This window comes from Zalophus californianus, chromosome 7 (assembly GCF_009762305.2).
Source record: "Zalophus californianus isolate mZalCal1 chromosome 7, mZalCal1.pri.v2, whole genome shotgun sequence".
Lineage (NCBI taxonomy): Eukaryota > Metazoa > Chordata > Mammalia > Carnivora > Otariidae > Zalophus > Zalophus californianus.
Window position 1 is genome coordinate 90,292,930 of NC_045601.1, and position 22,605 is coordinate 90,315,534.

The following is a 22,605-nucleotide window of genomic DNA, read 5'->3' on the forward strand; positions in this document are numbered from 1 at the left end:
TTATGTGATTATAATGATTAGTACTAGCTATATAAGAGCTAATGATGAATAAACTTAAATGATGAATATATTAAAAAACTCTCATGTTTAAAAATTGATTTTATTTGATTTTATACTATTATCAATTTATAAAAGCAAGAATGGAGGGCATTTCAAGCATATATTTTATCGTTTCTTTTGCCTACTTTCAGCAGAATTTTTATGTCAGGTGATAAAGTAAATTAAAACAGCTTAAGTATAAGAAGTAACAACTTACTCCAAACTAGTGCAATCCTGTGAATAGTTGAAATCTAGTTTTAGGACCGTCTGTAACTAATTGATACAGATGAATCAGTGCAGGTCAGAAAAAAAGGTTGGTTCTGTAACTTGGAAGGAATGGACTCATCATTCATTGGTTAAAATTCTGTGTTTACTTTGAAATGGTAGGCGTGCTTGTGATTCCATTTGTCACCTACTTAAGGAAACAGCAGGCATGCTCATAAAGTGAGATCTTGTCTTTTTAACATTTTGCTCTTCCATTACTCACTCAGACAGGAATAGCCCCTGCTAATGTATCCTGCATGTGTACGTGACTTACTAATCTATCACCCACACCAGGATACATTGGAGAATTAAATGGGGTTCTATCAATTACTTCTCTGGTATAACAGGCATTGAACCAGAGCTGGTTTATACATGGAACACTGTTTAACTGGTATTCTTCCCCAATATGGACACCTAATTTTTATAAATTGTGATCTATATGATCCTCATATTATCATTAACAAATTATGAAGTTATGTTTCACCTAGCACTCTAAGAAACCAATCAAAGCATTAATTAAATACGAGGTGATCAACACTACAAAGTGAGAATCATATATAATTTACTATACAGCTATCATCTTGAGGGCAGATGTAATCAGGGGTAATCACAGAGGCCCATGGGTTAACTAACTTTCATTCTTCCACAATAAGTTTTGGTGAAAGCCTTTGTCAGGGGTCTCTATGGAAAATGTTTCTAACCTTCTTTTCATCTCAGGTTTTGTAGCCTTCTTATTTGTGCCATGTGACTAGTTGTTCTTATGAAATATTATTAATGGAAAAACTACTTTGTAGAAACTTTGTACCTAGGCATACACTGCTGAATAAGACAGGTCATGGTCCTATCCCATGCTTTACAGTAGTCATTCAAAGTTTAGGTTTGATGACTGTATCTTAGGGGCGCCTGGGTGCCTCAGATGGTTAAGTGTCTGCCTTCAGCTCAGGTCATGATCTCCAGGTCCTGTGATCAAGACCCACGTTGGGCTCCCAGCTCAGCAGGGAGTCTGCTTCTCCCTCTCCCTCTGCCTCTCCCTCTGCTTGTGCTCTTTCTCTCTCTTTCTCTCAAATGAATAAATAAAATCTTTAAAAAACATATAAGGAAGGATTAAAAAGGAATGAAATATTGCCATTTGCAAAGACGTGGATGGATCTAGAGAGTCTTATACTAAGCAAAATAAGTCAGTCAAAGAAAGACAAATACCATATGATTTCACTCATATGTGAAAGTTAAGAAACAAAACAAATGAACATGGGGGAGAAAAAGAGAGGCAAATGAAGAAACAGATCTTAACTATGGGGAACCAACTGAGGGTTACTGGAGGGGAAGTGGGCATGAGGATGGGTTAAATAGGTGATAGGGTATTAGGGAGGGCACTGGTTGTGATGAGCACTGAGTGTTGTATATAAGTGGTGAATCACTAAATTCTATACTTAAAACTAACATTACATTGTATGTTAACTAACTGGAATTTAAAGAAAAATTTGGAGAAAGAAATAAAAAGAAGGATTATTTCCTCAAACTGACAGCTTAATGTTAAATATATTTCCTACCTCCTTTCCCCAGTTCTTCATAATCTTTTCTTACCTGAACCTATGATTGGACAGAAAAGTTCAGGGAATAAGAATTGTATGAAGATGAATGGTCAAAAAGGAATCTTGTAGGTCCTAAAGGAATAGAAGTGGCAGTATTTTGGTTGGTTGTTGCCATTGTATTTTGACTAGATTTACTATTAGCAAATCTGGGTCAGTCCCTAATTATTCTTACATCTGTTATGAGAACAGAGAAAGGCATTTCCTTCACCAATTCTTTGTCAGTTACCAATTTTTCTCAGCCTGGTAGTCACCTGAAGTCCTAATTCTTTATCTTTCTAGATGCCCTTCACAAAGTTAGTATGTTTTTGCAAGCAATCTTTCTTAATTTACAAAAATTCCCTTTGACAATATGCTGATGACTAGAACTCTTCACAATGAGGTGCAAAGTTTAACTACATAATTGTAACAAAAAGGCTTAATATAGACTGTCACCCAGTCAAATTTTCTTGCAAAGAAAATTAAAATTACTAATCTCATTTGAACAGTGAATATAGAAATCAGGATACATAAATTAAATTTCAGTTTTAAAAAACTGGGTGCCTCTGTTACTCTTACTCTGCAAAGTTCTAATTTTCCAACCACTTCTTTGTAATTCTATTCTATCTCTTTAGTAATGATTTTAATAACTCAGTGGTGTTAACCAAGGTGAATGAGCTGAACTTTAAAATGAACCTAACTGACCCGCAGAAGCACATTGTCCCTAATTTCCTCATTAAAACTCCTGATTTAAATATAAGAAAGACCTGAGAAATTATAAAATTATCTAGAATCACCCCCAAAGAGGATGTCATGGTGAATTTATTATTTTTAATACGGTCCAATTTGATCTATTTTATGAGAACCAGCAGTTAGAGTCATACTCATATCTACCCATTTATGAAAATATATTTGGTACTTTATTTGGGAAAATATTTAATATTTAAGTAGCTAAATATAAAATGTAAAATCAGTGAGGTAGAAATTGATTATAAAAAATGATACAGGAAAAACTATGTTTTTTTGGGGGAAAGATTTTTTTCATATGGATAAGATATTTACACAAACATTTAATTTAAACATTTAGTTAAATAGCAAAATGTTAACTACAGTCGACCAAAGTAATATAACAAAGTGCTACAAAACTTGATTTGTATTAAAACAAATAAATGAGTAAATATTGAATTATGTTTTCCATTACTTATTCAAGTAAAAAAGAATATTTGAGTCAGTCTGTTAAGAATGTATTCTTCCTGGGATGGCAACCTTTTCAAATATGTCTGATGACACAAAAAACAGCATCAATTGGAAAATTAAAAATCTGTGGAAACAAAATTAATACATTTTTAAAGGAGTTGAGAGTTTGTTCTTTCTCCAGAAAAGATGAAATTTATAGCAAAAAATAAAACAAAAAACTTTAGAGTGAATATGTTAGTTGAAAAATAAAACTGAAGCTGTTTAATTAAATAAATAATTGTTTTATTTAATGTTATACTGCTATTATAAGAAGTTTCACTGGAATTTAGCTGGGATGAAAATTTTAGTAGGGACTTTGATTTTCTACAGTCATTTGTTTGATCACAGAATAAGACAAATGAATGTTATCTAGTCTGTGAAAGAAAGATGAAGACAACAAATTAAAAAAGGGCATTTTAACATTACTGTAAATGATAAAGATAACCATTTCTTCTCTCTCTCAGACTATCAAATACGTTCCTGAAATTGAATATAATTTGGCATTCAGGGTCATGAAATGTGTGAGAGACTATCACTGGTGTTTAATGTCTTTGTTAAATTCATTTTTAGCCTGGTAGCCAGAAATTTATTTAGGGGCAAAGATAATCAGATTATTTTCATAGTTCTTTGGGACTGATTGAACATAAAAGAATTACTTCACTCTTTGAAGATTTTCCATGCATTTTCTAATTTTCTTCATTTAGTTTAAAGCAATGATAGGAGTTTAATAAGAGACACTGTGTTTGAGAGGTTTAAAAACAAAAGTCCTTCAGAGGGAATAAATACATTAGGGAACAGGAGAGCCTTGGAGAATACTACAGTTTATCCATATTGACATAGGATAATTTTACAAAATCCATATGTTTAAGAATGGGAAGAGAGGGAGAGTCTGGAAGATGGCAGTGGAGTAGGAGGACCCTAGACTCACCCCATCCCATGAATACAACTAGGTAACTATCAAATCATCCTGAATATCCCAGAAATTGCCCTGAAGACTGACAGAACAAACTCCACAACTAAAAGAAAGGGTTATATCAAAGAAGGCTGCAAGTATGGAGACAGGATTGGGGAGAGAAATGGATCTTGGCCTTTGCGGTGGGAAGGGAGCTGCAGTTATGGAGAAGGGCTGGGAGCTCATGAGGAAAAGGAATCCTCATAGCAACTGGCTTGGAAATCGAAAGGGGCCCAATTTTGTGACTTCTGACAATCAGCAGGGCTTAAAACCTAGAGTTTTAAAGGTCAGGGGGCTTAGGTGGGATAGAGCCTGGAAGGCATTGAGCTGCTCGGGGAGAAAAGCTAGGGCAAACAGCAGGAACATACAGTGTGGAAACAGCGATCTAAAGAGTGCCTAGGGCATACCACGAGCAGGTGATTTGCTCATCCCCGAGAGCATCCCAGAGAGGCAGAGTCCACAGAGCCCTCTAGGAATGAAGGAACTGGCCAGTAACATTTCATTCCCCTGCCGCTCAGCATAAGCACAGGGCCAAGTGTTTGAACAGCACAGTGCCTATACTGTACCTAACTTGCTTACACCCAACCCTCCCCACTCCTACTCCCCATGCACCTGCCCCCGGCCCAGTGCTCTGGTGGACCACCCTTCCCAGTCTTGCTTGTCTCAGTCCCAGCATGGCAGGACCTTCCCCCAGAAGACTGGCCCAAATCCTTGCTCACAGCAGGAGAGTCTCCTGACATGAAAGTTGTGTGTAGCTGTGGTTCCAGCTCCCGTGGTAACAGGTCTCATTTCACAGACCGGAGCACACCTAGTTAAAATGCACCACATTCAGGTCAGCTGCCCACAATAGGCAAAGAGAGCTCTGCAGATGACTGGTCTGAAGGATAAAGTGACCAAGCACAACAACAAAACACATGCAGCACACTTTGGAGACACTCCCAGAAGCACTAGGCTCTCTGAAACAGGGGACAATACACAGCATTCTGCTATAGGACCTCTTCTTCATAAGGCCGTTACCCTCAAGAACAGGCAATGTACTGACTTTCCTAACACAGTGAAAGAGGCACAGAGACTTTAGACAAAATGAGAAGACAGAAATTTATTGTAAATGAAAGAGCAAGACAAGGCCAGGGCCAGAGATCTAAGTGAAACAGATATAAATATCATATCTGATAGAGAATTTAAAGTAATGATTATAAAGATGCTCAGAGGGGTTGCCTGGGTGGCTCAGTTGGTTGGGCATCCAACTCTTAATTTTGGCTCACGTCATGATCTCAGGGTTGTGAGTTGGAGCCCCACATCGGGCTCCATGCTCAGCAGGGAGTCTGCTTGAGATTCTCTTGCTCTCCCTCTGCCCCTCCCTCTGCTCTCTCTCTCTTTCTCTCTCCCCACCCCACAAAATAAATAAATAAATAAATCTTTAAAAAATATGAAGATACTCATTGGAATTGAGAGAAGAGTGGAGGACATCAGTGAGACCGTTGACACAGATAAGGAAAAACAGCAGAGACAAGGGGCTCAAAACCAAAATCAGAAACACACTTGATGGAATAAATGGAAGGTGGGAAGAAGCAAGCAGAGGAATTAAATAATGACCTAGAAGACAGAGTAATGGAAAGTAATCAAGCTGAACAAAAGAGAGAAAAGAATTATGCAAAACATTAGACTTAAGGAACTCAGTGATTCCATCGAACATAATAATATATATATGAGATATATATATATATATATAACTATATAATTATATATAATTTAGCCAAGAATGAAATCTGACATTCACAATGACATGAATGGAGCTAGACAGTATAATTCTAAGTGAAATATGTCAGTAGGACAAAGACAAATACCATATGATTTCACTCATATGTGGGATTTAAGAAACAAAACAAATGAGAAAAGGGAAAAAAGAGAGAATGAAAAATCAAGAAACAGACTTAATTATAGAGAACAAACTGCTAGTTACCAGAGGGGGAAGGGGAGGGGATGAGTTAAATAGGTGATGGGGATTAAAAATTGCACTTGTGATGAGCACTGGGTGATGTATGGAATTGCTGAATCACTCTATTGTACACCTGAAAGTAATATAACACTGTATGTTAACTAACCGAAATTAAAATAAATACTTAAATAAACCTCAAAACGTAAAAAGCCAAAAAAAAAAGGTGGGGGAGAATATCACTTGCTAAGTAAACACTTTAAATACATATGGATAATGGAGCATCTGAGTGATTCCGTGGTTAAGTGTCAGACTCTTGATTTCAGCTCCGGTCAAGATCTCAGGATCGTGAGATTGAGCCCTGCCTTGGGCTCCATGCTCAGTCTGAGTCTGAGATTCTCTCTCCCTCTCCCCCTGCCCCTCCCATGTGCACTCTCTCTCCTTCTCTAAAAATAAATAAATAAAATCTTTAAATACATATTATTGGTGTTGTAGATAATTTATTATATATTTACACACATATACACATATATTTATATTTATAAATAATTCTGTTTATTATATAATTATATAAATATGCAATTATTTAAAGATTTTTATTTATTCATTTGCGGGAGAGACAGAGAGAGAAGAAGCAGGGGGAGAGGCAGAGGGAGAGGGATAAGCAGACTCCCTGCTGAGCAAGGAGCCCGATGCGGGACTCGATCCCAGGACCCTGGGATCATGACCTGAGCCGAAGGCAGACGCTTAACCATCTGAGCCACCCAGGCGCCCAAATATGCAATTATTTATATAATAAATTCATATTATTTATATTACATTATCTATGTATTTATATTATACATAGTCATATATTCTATATAAATTTAATTTTTCTTCACTCCAAAATAGTAAAATATACCTAGGCAAAACATGTCTACATATTCTTACACAGTTTATAAAAACTGATAAGTGCTTAAAATAAATATAAATATAGAATCACCAGGGAATATAGATTTTGTAGTCACAAGTATAAAGCATGATTTAGGGATATAGTTTCTTTGAAAGAGAGAAGTTTAAGGTACTTAATACAGCAAGAGAAGCAGGATATCTAAAAGAAATCATTATCTAGCCTAAGAAATGTGGCTGTTAGAATAATAAATCAACATCTAGAGTTGTTTTTAAAGCTTCATACTATCAATCAAGGTCAGTCTCCCTTTATAAAAAAAGGAAAAGCCTTAAGGAAAGCATCATCAAATACATTTGGCATATGAGATGTTAAATCAGTTGGTTAGGATTATAAAATTTTTATGAATATGTATTTTGTGTCAATCTAATAAAAGTCATAAAACTTTGGTACTACAAAATTTGCTCCTTTCTGATACAACATATACTAACATGTGATGCAAAAAAAAAAAAAATGATTGCTTTCCTTTTTATGGGCCATTCTCTTGATTTTCTTGCTTCTTTTTATTGCCATTGTGAAACTATTTCATCATTGTCATAATTTCACTCTTTGCTTACCAAAATTATGCTCTCACAGACTTATGGAAGTTCAAAGTCAGTTCAAGTTTAGGTTTCTAATATGTGCAAGTTAATTAGTTCACTGTCAACAACAAGATAGATGTTCACTTCCAAATGCATGTTTGTATATCCCCGCCCCCTGGCACCCCACTCACTTCCAAAAGAAATAATATAAATGCTGAATTGTTTGCCATTTTCAATTTTTATATATAAACTTGGCAGTCAAGTACAGGCTAAACTGACACTGCTATTTTCTGTATATATTTTATTAGCAATTTATAAATATCTACTATTTACTGAAATAAATGTAATATTAATTTTCTTACAGAAATATGAGCTATACATTTTGTAGGATAAGGGCAAATTTAATACAGATGATAGATATTCAAATTTGAAACAATCCTAAGAAAATGAGTTTAGTCTCACCTCTAGATGGAGGAAACTTTTGATAAGAGTGTTAGGTAAGTTATGCTGTGGTGATTAACTCCCCACAAACACACAGGTGCATACACAAATATTTCAGAGGCCTAAAACAGCAGAAGATAATTCCTATCATCACATGCCAGCTTAGCTCTGTTCCTCATTCTCATTCATTTCAGGAATAATACTTTGAAAGTATAATCTACTGAGGACAACTAACCATCGTGGTTTGCAGAGGACTGAGTGCCTTCATTGGACACAGGAATTTCAATACAAACAAAGTCAAATCCCAGGCTAACAGTTGAGTTGGTCACCCTAAATCCACTCTACCACAACAGTTTAACCCATTTTATATAAAAAGAGCCATATTTCTATTTCATGGATGAAGGTTGAAACTGCCACAGATTTGAACAGGATTGCTGCCACAGATTTCCAGACTGCCACAGATTTTCTAACAAACATTTGTTATCTAATACATGAATTCAATGAGGAATATTAAAATTAAGGATTATTTTCTGCCCTCCTGCAAAAAAAAAACAAAAACAAAAACCTAAGGATTATTTTTAAAGCATTAATTCTAAGTGTTAATTTGGGGGGATTAAAAAATAAAATAGGTAAGTGAGCGATTCCATGTGAATGTTTTTCAGTCCTCATGGAACCAAATAAAATTGATGGAGAAAAATTAATATTACCATGTTATTTGGAGTCACTGTAGAACCTTAGGTAACTTAATGGCAGAGAGGACCATTCATCCTACTGGAAATGAACTTTAATGTAAAAGAGAGGCCATTTTAGAGTAACTGAGTTTTACAGACACCAATTTGGTCAAATTATGCTGAATCATCAAGTCTTTCTATTTAAGTTTATAAGAATTAAGAAAATAGTGTTTTAATAGGTAGTGAGTATTTTATTAGTCACCATGTCCACACGAATTCAGAATGACTACTTTTCCTTAATCAATTAATCAATTAATTAATTTTTCAGATTATTTCTCATCTTCAGTGTTGATTCCAGCTAGTTATATGGCCATTTATTAAGTAATATAGAGGCTTCTACTTTAATATTCATATTTTGTCTAGCTATTAGGAAATTGTATTGTGAATCCAGGTAAAAGGTCACCATAGCTTGAAACAGTGAGTACAAAGATCACTTAGTGTAGAAATTGCAATAAAGGAAATTTCAGATGTTTGTGATTCTTTGTGCCCCATGACTCAGCTGTTCTAACCTTGGCTAGTTGGGGGGAATTTTCTCACTGAAAGCTTGGAGAGTTAGAAATAAATGTAGGGTATGCTCTAAACAGAATATGTAATAGTAGTCTGTCCCCAGGGTTTAAATTTATCTTATTAGTTTATGCCATTCTAAAACCTCAGTAAAGTAGCCTGTATTAAAACTTAATGATGGCTTGAATGTGACTTGAAATTGTTTTAAATTTTATTAATTCCATTGTGGATGTAACCAGATATGAATTCTGTCTTTGAAGATACTAGGGATCACCATAGGCAAATCATATTATTAGAAAATATGCCTTAATCATATTAAAATATTTTCAAATGATATACAAATTTTTAAAAACCCAACAAATTCTAACAGTACCTTGGCATTTCATTGTGTTAATCCTATTGATTCACCTGTGCCTTAAATAGTGTATCTCTTAATACCATAATTACTTTTAATTTGTAATATACATGTTCATATACCACAGAAATTGTGACTTCTTAAGAGGAAAAGCCCAATTAACTTAGGTCTGGGTGGAAGCTGAACACGTAAGTCTCAGAAACTGGATAATCATTATGCTATTCCTGCTGATTGGTTTTCTTCTGTAGAAAGTGTGAGTGCTAAGTGGAGCATCTCTTGGCATTGTGATGTGCCTTCAGTTAGGGGAGCAGCCCTGGGCTTCTCTGGAGGCCCTGACTGGCCGGTGCTCTGGGACTCCTGGCTCTGTCATGAACTCATTGGAGGGGCAGCCCTAGGCTGGGGCACATGCTGGGTCATGTACAAAGCTCTGGTGTCAGAGCCATTGGCACAGTTGTTTTAAATCTATCTGACCCCTGGCATTTGGTCAGAGTACCTCATGGTGCCCTACTGGTCAGGGACTTCTTCTGGCTACAGTGGGATCCCTGGATGGTCATGGTGTCTGTCCCACCCTCAGGCTGTGTGCTTAACAGGACTAAAAACCCAGGCTAATACACACTAGGGAACATACCTTGTCATATATATATATATCCCAGAAAACAGAGCATAAGGGACTGTTGTGGATTGAGGAATGAGTCAATCTAGACAAAAGAATATCACATAAGCATTTTGAACATGAACATGATGAAAGATGGTACAGAAAGAGAAGTTAAAAGAATAAAAGAAACAAGCAAAGGTAGCATAAAGGGTATGCCTTATAAACTTTAATTGGTACTTTTAGAAATCAGCTGTATATTTATGTATATTTATAAGCAGAATACTTATAAACATATTTCAATAAGATGTATATCATTTTGCATTGTTTCCTTTTCTAGTATGTATGTACTTTAGAGTGCGCAAGATACTCATGTTGGATTGTAAAGAATGCTTGCTTAATTCATCTGTACCCCTGCTACTGTGGAACCATCAGCCATGATATTTGCCAACCTAAATCCATCATCCTCCTCAATTTAAATATGTGTGACAACTGGGATTTAAAGGTAATCCAATTTATTTCTTTAAAATATGCCTGAATCACTTCAAAATCTATTAGGTAAGTATGTTTTCCAATTATACAAAATATTTTATATCTCAAAACAAAATAAAGTAAAAAATGTATTTAATACTATGTTCTCTGATTTGTTCCTTTAATAGACGTATGCTTAACACCCACTACATCCCAGGAATTCTGCTTGGTGCAAGATATATAATAATGAGGGGTGCCTGGGTGGCTCAGTCGTTAAGTGTCTGCCTTAAGCTCAGGTCGTGATCACAGGGTCCTGGGATCGAGTCCCCCATCGGGCTCCCTGATCCTTGGGAGCCTGCTTCTCCCTCTGCTTCTCTCTCTCTCTCTCTCCCTCTGTCTCTCATGAATAAATAAATAAAATCTTTTTATATGTCAATCATACCCCCAATAAAGTGGGTTAAAAAAACTTCCACTGGATTAGAAGAGATGAATCTTTTGAAGACCTGACTGGATCTCTGAGAGCAAGAATAGAAATAAGATTTGGGAAGAGAGCCATGCCAGAACTAATATGCTGGGTTAAATATTTATATTTTTATTCTAAAAGGAATAGGAAATCACTGTTGAGTTTGACACGTTTAAAAAACGATCAAGTGGAGAATGGAAAATTGATAGAATTAGTTGCATATTCGTCATCTTGTGAGGGGATGGAAGCTTGAAATACATGGAATTTCTTGTTTATGAAGTGAATACAGACAGCAAGTGACAGTGGTGTCAATGGGAATTCTAGGTTTCTAGCTTTAACACTTGAAATAATTCCAACACATTTTATTAAATATGTTTTAATTGTTTTATATGATGGCAGTTCTTATTTCAAAATCTATTTTGATAAACATAATTTTCTGTTCTATGATTACACTTTGTATATTATTTGACTTAGCTCATGCAAATTGATCAACATTCTTAACACTGTATGGTACTTCAGTTAAATCTTTTAAAGACTATTTCTTCTGTGAATGATATTCTGGCATTATAGTTTATCAACAATCACCAAATGAGTATATTTGATATGTCTGTTCTCAACTAATGGCTTATTTTATTCAACTGACAACAACTGCACTTAGAGCACTACTATTATATTAAAATGGTGTTGAAGTAAACTAACAATTAGCTTTTTAGACAGTAGACATGATAATTTATTTCATTATGCTCTAAAATGATATTCTGGAGAGTTAACAACCCCTAATGACAGAAATAGTTATCGGTTCATTAAACAAATCACACTCAACACCAAAAGTGGTAGAAGAGAGCAGTGACTTGTTGATTATTTTATGCTAGTGCTAAAAGGAACTCAGGAGATTGTATTATGAATACTTACTATTTTAAAAATGACACAAAACAGGCAAACAAGAACAACAACTGTGGTTAGAGAAGTTACCTGATATATTTGGTCTCAGGACTATTTAGGGATTGTGTTAATTTAGTGGTCTTAAACCTTAGCCACATATTCTAATCACCTGAGGAACTTTTAAAACCTACTATTGCTGGGCTTGCATTAGAGAACAATGCAAGTGGTACAGTAGTAAGGTGGACATAGAGACCTTGAAAGGCTGCCCAAATGCTTTACATCCGCAGTATGAGAAACATAATTTCCTGTTCCCAGCCCAATCAGTTCATGGACTTCAGGGCCTCCATCATTGTTATACTCGATTTTCCTTTGTCTCAAAGTAGAAATAATGCATGTATACATTCACTAAATTATAAACATTAAATTTTTGAGAACCAAAAATAGCTACAGGGAACATATTCACAAAAATAAAATAGTAAATATATTTTTAGGAAAAATAAGAGGAGTAATAGGAAATCAAACAGCTTGTTGATAAATGATCTCTGAGTAAACATTATGAATGATAAAGTAAAACAAATAGATTTTTTAGGACATGGGGTAATATGAAGTCAAAACTGTTCATACATAAATTACCTTTGAGCAGTGAACATCAAGGTAATGTAAGTGTATTTAGTCATTATCCTTTCATGAAACTAAGTTCAGAACTTAATGAACATAAGCTGATGATTACAAAAATAAGAATTATGTGACCTCCACCTCTGAGAATCTAAATGACTTGGGCTGTCCAAGCTAAAGAAGGCAGTGTGATGAAGCTAAATAGTCAATAAATAGTTAAGTAGGGCTACCCAAATTGCTTTTTACTGCCAGTAGAAAGATTCAATAAAACGATTCTCCCAGTAATGTTTTCAAAACAAAAAAGAAGTTAGGATAAATTTTGAAAGTATGTAAATAGAATTACATGTTTAATGTAATTCCTATTTTTTTTCTGGTTGATGCTGTTAAGATCTCATTTCCTTTTTTTCTCATAAAATATAATTGAAGAGGAACATTAAAATCAAGCTGGTAAATTTGCATGGTGTGCATTAATTTTACCAGTAGTAAAATTATTTTTAATTAAGAGATTTTTCTACCAACTAAATGAAGTGTCTTACACGCCCGATCAATTCTTGCCAATATGATTGCTCTACAAAGAAGGGATGATAATTAATTAGAAGAAGCCCCTTCAAGGACAATTGGTCTACAGTGCACAACTTAAGAAAGAGCTGACATGCACTGTTTCTTTTCAATGTCATCATCTATGTTCATTATATGTATTATTAGGTTTGAGAAAAGGAGATACTGACAGAGTGGATAATGAGTTATGAAGTGAAATAAGATAATATGAATCATAGTTAAGAAAAGATGAAATCATAGCAAAAATAAAGAGATAAGTTCTCTGAATACCTTTCTTTTTTTTAAAGCTTGTGATCGTTAACAACTTTGTTAACTGAATGTGAAACACGCATTTACAACATTTAATATGTGATAGTGAAGTATTATTTTTTCTAAATGAATGAGTTCTGTGCTTCTGAATTGATATAGCAAACCAATATGTACTTTAAATTCTCTTTTTTTCTTTATGAAGTAGTAGATCTTATTTGTGGTAAAAGATATTGTAAGATATTAATTATAGTCTATTCATTTAAATGACTTTTATAATTTTATAATGATTAATTGGAGATTGGAAATTCCTGTATCTCCAAAGCAATCTTGATTAAGAGTACTTTTTCTTATTATACTGCTCCTCTTTCAAGACTTTTGTTAAATACCTGCTGTTATTTCTATATTCATTTAAGATTTTCAGGCCTTGGCGTACCGGGGTGGCTCATCTGCCTTTGGCTCAGGTCATGATCTCAGGGTCCTTGGATAGAGACCCACATTGGGCTCCTTGCTTAGCGGGAAGTCTACTTCTCCCTCTCGCTCTCCCTTTGTGCTCGCTCTCTCAAATAAATAAATAAATAAATAAATAAAATCTTAAAAGAAAAATAAAAGATTTTCAGGCCTTCAAGATTTAAAAAACAAATCTGAGTTTTAAAAACCAAATGTATTTTAGTAGTTTTCACTTACATTACCTATAAAAAATTTTTACAGTAACAGGATTATGTTAATTATTAAATAAAAATAAGTGGCTTTCATATACAGAGAAGAGCCAATTAAAGGATTTAGTGGAAAAAAACCAGCAGTGAAAATACTAAAATACCCAGGTCTAAAATTAACAAAAATGTTACATGAGTTCTACATCGAGAAAACTTTAAACATTGCTATAGTATAGTTACAAATACACAAATCTGGGGGAAAAAAATTCTACAGATATGCCATGCTATTGGAAAGGAGACCTAATGTATTAAAGGTTTCAGATCTCCATATTCTTTCATATATTTATGAAGATTTCAGTGAAATAACAACAATGCTTTTATATTTGTTTTATTTAAGTCCACTTGGAAAACTAAATAAATAAAACCAGCTAGACTCTGTAAAAGTGCATTATGTGGGTCGTGGGGCAGAGATTTATTTCCACCAAATAATAAAGCATATTATATAGCTTCAATAATGAAGAGCATGGTACTGTTGCATTGATAGTCAAAACTGTGCAAATACAACGTCCAAAAATAGAATCAAGTCATACAGAAAATTTAACATCTAATAGAATTTCCATCTCAGTCATTAGGGTAAATAAGAATTGCTCAGTAATTGAGCTTGAACAACTGGATCGTCATCTGGAAAAAAAAAAAAGTCTGATTTGTATCTTAACAGAATACTCTGAGTTAAATTCATATCAATAAAAGTTTTTAAAACAAAAATTTAAATGATAAATATATCAGGAAAATGTTGGATAATTACTTTATAAATTTGGATGGGGAAGACCTTTTTCAGCTACCAACAAAAATTTAGTTGCCAGAAAGAAAAGACTAGTCATTTGACTACATGACAAGAAAAAGTGTCTATGGATGACATCATGGAAGAAGTCAAACAGCAAAACAAACAAAAACTGTTCAGTAGTCATAAAAAGTATTCCTAAATATATGAGAAAGTGTTCAGCTTTACTCATAATGAGAGCAAAGCAGATTTTAAAAACATCATAAATATATAATTTTTCTCTTATAAATATGGCAAAAATTTGAGAGCTTTTATACATTGCTCATGAAATGTAAAATCACTATAAAATCTGAGCAAGGCCATTTCACAATATCCATCAATATTATAAATGTGTATACTGTTTGACTTACCTTTCCCATCACACATGCTCCCATCCACATGCTAAGTAATATATGTACAAGATTGTAATTGGCATCATTGGTTATTTGAGCAAAAGAATGAACACAAATGTAAAAAAGATTATGCAATACTCCTTGTACTGATATGGCAATTCATGAGATATATAACACAGAAAAAGAAAGGAAAGCATGCAGTAATGTGGAATTGCATATGTAACAAGCCACCTTTTGATTTTTTATATTCAACTTGTAGTTATCTCCCTGGAAGCCTTTTTCTATGTTCTTTGCTCCAGTGTTCTGAAATTCCACTACGTTGGGATTTATGTTGCAGATCATAAATTTTTAAAATTGAGTTAATAATTGCCATATAACATTATGTTAGTTTCAAATGTATAACATAAGAATTCTATATTTGTATGTATTGCAAAACAGTCACCATAATAATTCTAGTTAATATCCATACCACACATGGTTACATTTCTTTTCTTGTGATAAAAACTTTCAAGATTTACTCTCTCAGCAACTTTCACACATACAATACAGTATTGTTAGCTATAGTCACCATGCTGTACATTGATCCCATCCCCAGGACTTATTTATTTTATAACTGGAAGTTTGTACTTTTTGATCACCATCAGGTGTTTCACTTATCTGCCACTCCCCACTTCTGGCAACCACAAATCTGTTCTCTCTATCTATGAGTTTGTTTTTTCTTCCCTTTTACATTCTACATATAAGTGAAATATACTGTATTTATCTTTCTCTGTCTGACTTATTTCACTTAGCATAATGCCCTTAAATTCCATCTATGTTATTGCAAACAGCAAGATTTTCTTCTTTTTTTAGGACCAAATAATATTTCTGTGGAGGGGGTGCGCGCGTGCGCGTGTGTGCACAGGTGCTATTCATCCACTGATCGGCAATTAGATTGTTCATGCCTTAGCTATTGTAAATAATTCTGCAGTGAACATGCGGATGCAAATATCTTTTTGAATTAGTATTTTTGTTAACTTGAAATAATTACTAAGAACTGGAATTGTGGGACCATCTAAGAGTGCTATTTTTAATTTTTTGAGGAACCTCCATACTGATTTCCATAGTGGCTGCACCAATTTACATTCCCATGACTGTATTCTTGTTCATGTGTAAGCACTTGATAAACCTTTTATATGGAAGCATGTGCCTTTCAATTTTGGGGTAGTCTTTGTATTATTTCACTAATAATCCGTCTTTTCTCTTTCCTATTTCTGTGACTCTAAGTCCACAAATTTGATATTGCCTCTCCTAAATTGATCTCATTTTCTCATAATTCTTATCTTTTCCATTTCTTTTTATTTTGCCCTATTTTCTACTCTATTCCCCCAATTAAATATATGAAAACTAGTGTTGAATTTTTATTATTTTTTTTACTTTTCTAGACATTTTTACTCTTATCTAAATTGTACATTTCCATGACATTCTGTTCTTTTATTTAGATAAAACAAGTTTTCTTGTAATTCTAAGATTATTACAGTTTTGATTAGTTTTAAATTTTTGTCTTCCATTCAGTGTCTCTGTTTCTAAGTATTTTTAATGATGGTTTGTTCTTTCTTATTTGGAACCTTTCTGCCAAATGTTGGATAATCATATTTAATGGCGATGACATAACAATACTTATTGGAAGCTTACCATGTGAACATGGGTTTTGATAAATGGCAGCTCTATTGGAGGATTTCAAGTTGACAGCTGGCCATTCAATGGCAGAATTCCAATGAGCTTGGTATCCTTGAGGCAGGAGACTCTAAGATCCTCTTTCTCCTGAGAATAAACCTTGAAAATTATTTGTTTGTGGGCCAGCACCGGAATGAGTGGTGGGTCAGAATAATTATCTGGATTTGTGATTTGAAAAAAAAAAGCTATGTCAACTACTTTCCCTGTTGCCAGAACCCAGTACTACATTCTCAGATATGTTTAAGTCCTGAGCATCTTAAGATATCTGCCAAGTACATGAATTTGTTTTTTTATTAGTACGCCCTCTATTTACACTTTTGTCTTTTGATTATTGCCATTCCGATAATTTTGTCACTACATTTCCAGCACCTTTTCAGCTTCTTGAAATTTATTGAAAATATTTGCTCAAAAAGTATTTGCTCACTGTTGCCTCCTCCTCATTCTCTTTGTGAGTTAAGACTTTTGTTTTATTTTATCATTACCTCCTTTTTGAGGCTTTGGGAGGAAGAAGGGATGATATCTCAGGTCCAAATATTTAATCAGATACATCATTATAGAAAACTCCGTGCCTATAAATTGGACAACTTAGATGAAATGGATAAATTCATAGAAAAATACTAGTTGATGAACTGATTCAATAATATAGAAAAAATCAGAATAGTCCTATAAGCTCTAAAATAATTAAATAGTTTTAAAATATATTTCCACAAAGAAAACCACTGGAAATATATTGTCTTTATCAAAGTTCTCCCAAATATTCAATAAAGAGTTCATCTAATTCTATTTAAACTCCTTCAGAAAATAGAAAGGAGCATTTATCAATTGATAATATAGAATAGGATAGCCATATTTGAGTTATTTTATCTCAGCACATTGAAGATCTGATTCTTATTGGCATCATTAAATTTACTGATATTTTCTTCTCTTGTGGCTGACCTGCTAATAATCTCACCCACTGGTTATTTTATTACTAAACTAGTAATAATTTTTATAATCTTAAAATTACTAGCAGTTAAATTACACTGGTAAGGTTGAAAGGTTTGGAACATTCCTCAAGGCTTCCTACCTTCTTCCTTTTTTTTTCCTAGAGTTACATATAAGATATCTAAATAGACTTGCACACAGCAGGAAGATTTCAGCTTGTGAACCATCTCTACAATTCAGTTGTAAGTTGTGTTATTGTAAGAAAATAATATTTTCTAGGAAGTCATGCCTCACAAACACTAGATTTTAGGTTTGTTAACCATAAGCAATTCTAAAACAGGACTATTTGCTAGGATTCTGTGGATAAATATTATCTACCTAACAAATTTTATTGGTCACTTTACTAGGAGGCTTAGTTATGTTTAAGAGAAACTGTATTCAGTCTCCTATGTTGTTTCACTACCTGAAAATTACACCATTAATAAAAATCACAAGTTCTAGGTTCAGCATAATTAGTTTCTTTCTTTCCACAATTCTGGGATATCTTTGTTTGTTTTTTTACATTTCATTTCCCAAATTCTCATTCCCTTATTCCCTGTTTACCAATTATATTAACCATTTTCTATAGATACTTCAACATATTTATCATAGATATTTTACAATCTTTATATAATTCTAAGTCTGGGTCATCTGTTTTTACTCTTTCCTCTTGAATATAGGTCACATTCTTTTGCTTTCCTGCAATGTCATTTTTTATTGAATTACAGATATTATGTCTAACAGAGTGCAAAATAGCTAAATTATATATGTATATATATGCATATCTATATTTATACTGACACCTTCCCACCCCCACATATATGCACTCCCTTCTTTTTTATCAGAGGGCTAGGATGAGGTGCTAATGATTTTTCTATTATAAAGATTTTAAGGATGTTTTCCAAATATCTTTTGAAATAATTGCTTGTGCAGCTATAGTATATAAAGAATAAAAGTGCTTTTAATACAAAATTTATTATATTTGTATCTATTAAATCATCTTTATAATCATTAATTGGAAATTTATTTGACATTTAATTATTTTAAAAAATACTCTGACCTGGAATATGTGTCTTGTTTTGATGCTCTATTTCTCAGTTCATTTTTAAAATGAGAAAGTTGGGCCTTATTCTACTTTGTCTTTATCAGATTTGGTATTCTATACATATAGAAGCTTATTTTGTGATAGACATTGTCAAATTGATATTACCAAGTAATTTGACGACTGTCTTTGATAATTTCATGTAAATTTAAGTTTGTGAAAGATTATTTAATTTTCAGTCTCTTTGAAAGGATCTGAAGATGGAAGTTATGAAGCAGCTATTATTATTATTATTATTATTATTATTATTATTGATGCCTACTGCTTTCTCTCTGCAAACTATACTGAAGATGCAGTCTATGTGAACACATCTGAAGACCTTGATTACGTACGTTGGTTCCTATGTGAAGGAACAATAGAGGTAAGGTAAATTTATGTAGTAGTTCCTGATTTGTCTCTTTAACTCATAATTTTCTGATTTGAAAAAAAAAAGCTAAAATTGCTACAGTTGCACATTCAGGTTCAATATGTGTGTGTAGATGAAATATAACCTCAGAAACAAATTCTCAACAATCTACTTGGAAATCTTTCATTTTTTTACGCTTTAAACGATAGGTAATAAAAAATTATTTCATTTTATCTCTAGTCTTTTTGTGTTCTATTCATGCTAGAGTTTGTTGACCAATTAAAGCCTCTTGAACACTGTTGTGATTATGTCACTCTTTTTTTTTAAAGATCATAAAGCATTCCCATTGCCTTTTGGAATATACATACATTTCTAGGAGATATCTAATCTCTGGACAATTTTACCACATTACAATTATGGGGCCTAAGGCAAGAATACAAGGAGTGGCCCTCAATTCCCCATCTCATGTCTATCTCATACAAATTAAGTAATATTATCAAACAAATAACAATAAGAAAAATTTTAGAATCAATTTTAAACAAATAAGGAACTTGTTATCAAAGAGATTGAGGAATTTTCCAAAAAGTTTAGAGAATTAACAAAACCTTAATTTGGTTATTTTATAGAAACAAAAACCATATTCTAACTTTATGTTTGGTATATATTTCATATGAAATTTTCAGTAAAGCCTTTTCATTATGAATAAAGCTATTAACACCGAGCTAACATTATAAAAAATAATACAAGTCACTATTTACTTCAAAAAGAACCAGCTGGAGGGATGCCTGAGTGGCTCAGTCAGTTAAGCATCTATATTTGGTTCAGGTCATGATCCCAGGGTCCTGGGGTCAAGTCCCACATCAGGCTCCTTGCTCAGCGGGGAGCCTGCTTCTCCCTTTGCCTGTCTGCCTGCTCTGCCAACAGCTCCCCCTGCTTGTACCCTCTTTCTCTTTCTCTCTCTGACAAATAAATAAATAAAATTTTTGAAAAAAAAAAAAAAAGAACCAGCTGGAGAGCATTACAAAAACAGGCAAATAGACTTCAAATTTCTCAGAACTTTTAATTTCACTTAAGCCCTCAAATATATACATATTTTTAAAATTCACAAACATTGGCATTAAGCTTAATATAGTTTTACATGAATGTATTTAGCCATTCAAAGATGCATGACTATGCAGATAGATGATTAAAGTTTTAATCTTTAAGATATATTTAATTTTATCAGCATATAAAAGAGCATTACATATTATATTAAATTTACGAATTAAGTAAATGCATACCTTCTCTTAGGAAACAAGCAAGCAAATCATAGTTATCTTGTATACATATTTCTATTTCTCTGTATTCTTTAAAAATAATTACCAAATTTAAATAAAGTAATATTTGCTTTTTTAGACTCAAGAAAAAACACAAAGATAGCAATCCAATAACTGTTAGTTATTTTATTTTTTCATGAGCACACATTTTATATCACTTTGACAACTTTTATGTTAGGCAAAATAAACATAGATATACGCATATAAACATAAATATACATCACTTAATATTTGCATGTCCTAGTTTTTATTCTGTAAGGAAAAGGGATAATTTAAAATTATATTTAGAGAATAGTATTTGTATATATTTCTTACTCAAAAGTTGTGCAGGTATCCAATAATAATTTGTTAATTCAATTTAATGTCAGTATAAAGTCTTGATGTTAACCAAAGATTTGGAAATTGCAGTTTACACCATCATGTTAAGTCCTTTTGATTTGTAGTATCATCAGTAAAACATTCCAATACATAAATGTAGTAGAATCAATAAGAATTCACTTTTAAATGATATCCATTATTAAAATTTCAATTATTTCAATTTGATATTTTTGTAATAATAATCTAAGGAAACAATGATAGAATAGTTCTTTATTTTATTTTTTTAATTGTATTTTATTATGTTATGTTAGTCACCATACATTACATAATTAGTTTTTGATATAGTGTTCCATGATTCATTGTTTGTGTATAACACCCAGTGCTCCATGCAGTACGTGCCCTCTTCAATACCCATCACTGGGCTAACGCATTCCCTCACCCCTCTCCCCTCTAAAACCCTCAGTTTGTTTCTCAGAGTCCATAGTCTCTCATGGTTCATCTCCCACTCTGATTCCCCCCCCTTCATTTTTCACTTCCTACTATCTTCTTTTTTTTTTAAACATATATTGTGTTATTTGTTTCAGAGGTACAGGTATGTGATTCATCAATCTTACACAAATCACAGCGCTCACCATAGCACATACCCTCCCCAACATCCATCACCCATTCACCCCATCCATCCCACCCCCCCACCACTCCAGCAACCCTCAGTTTGTTTCCTGAGATTAAGAGTCTCTTATGGTTCATCTCCCTCTCTGGTTTCATCTTGTTTCACTCCCCCACCCCTTCCCCTATGATCCTCTGCCTTGTTTCTCAAATTCCTCATATCAGTGCGATTATATGATATTTGTTTTTCTCTGATTGACTTATTCCACTTAGCGTAATACCCTCTAGTTCCAACCACATTGTTGCAAATGGCAAGAATCAGGTTTTATGATGGTTGCATAATATTCCATTGTGTGTGTGTGTGTGTGTGTGTGTGTGTGTGTGTGTGTGTGTATCACATCTTCTTTATCCATTCATCGGTTGATGGACATCTTGGCTCTTTCCATAGTTTGGCTATTGTGGACATTGCTGCTATCAACATTGGGGTGCATGTACCACTTCAGATCATTACATTTGTATCATTGGGGTAAATACCCAGTAGTGCAATTGCTGGATGGTAAGGTAGCTCTATTTTCAACTTTATGAGGAACCTCCATACTGTTTTCCCAAGTGGCTGCACCAGCTTGCATCCCCACCAAGAGTGTAGGAGGGTTCCCCTTTCTCCGCATCACTGCCAAAATTGTCATTTCCTGACTTGTTAATTTTAGCCATTCTGACTGGTGTGAGGTTGTATCTCATTGAGGTTTTGATTTATATTTCCTTGATGCTGAGTGATGTTAAACACTTTTTCATGTGTCCATTGGCAATTTGTATGTATTCTTTTCGGAAATATCTGTTCATGTCCTCTGCCCATTTCTTGACTGGATTATTTGTTCTTTGGGTGTTGAGTTTGATGAGTTCTTTATAGATTTTGGATACTAGCCCTATCTGCTGTGTCATTTGCAAATATCTTCTCCCATCCTGTCAGTTGTCTTTTGGTTTTGTTGACTGTTTCCTTTGCTGAGCAAAAGCTTTTTATCTTGCTGATGTCCCAAATTTGCCCTTGCTTCCCTTGCATTTGGCTACGTGTTTAGGAAGAAGTTTCTGTGG

The 22,605-nt window shown here is 33.7% G+C and overlaps 1 protein-coding gene across 1 annotated transcript in view; it reads left to right on the forward strand.

The window, feature by feature from the left end:
• EYS (eyes shut homolog) overlaps positions 1-22,605 on the forward strand; it is a 1,577,782-nt gene that overhangs the window by 123,112 nt on the left and 1,432,065 nt on the right. Inside the window, 3 exon segments of the mRNA XM_027604057.2 lie at positions 10,426-10,545; positions 10,548-10,590; positions 19,110-19,258. Of these exon segments, the coding sequence (XP_027459858.2) occupies positions 10,426-10,545; positions 10,548-10,590; positions 19,110-19,258 (312 nt within the window).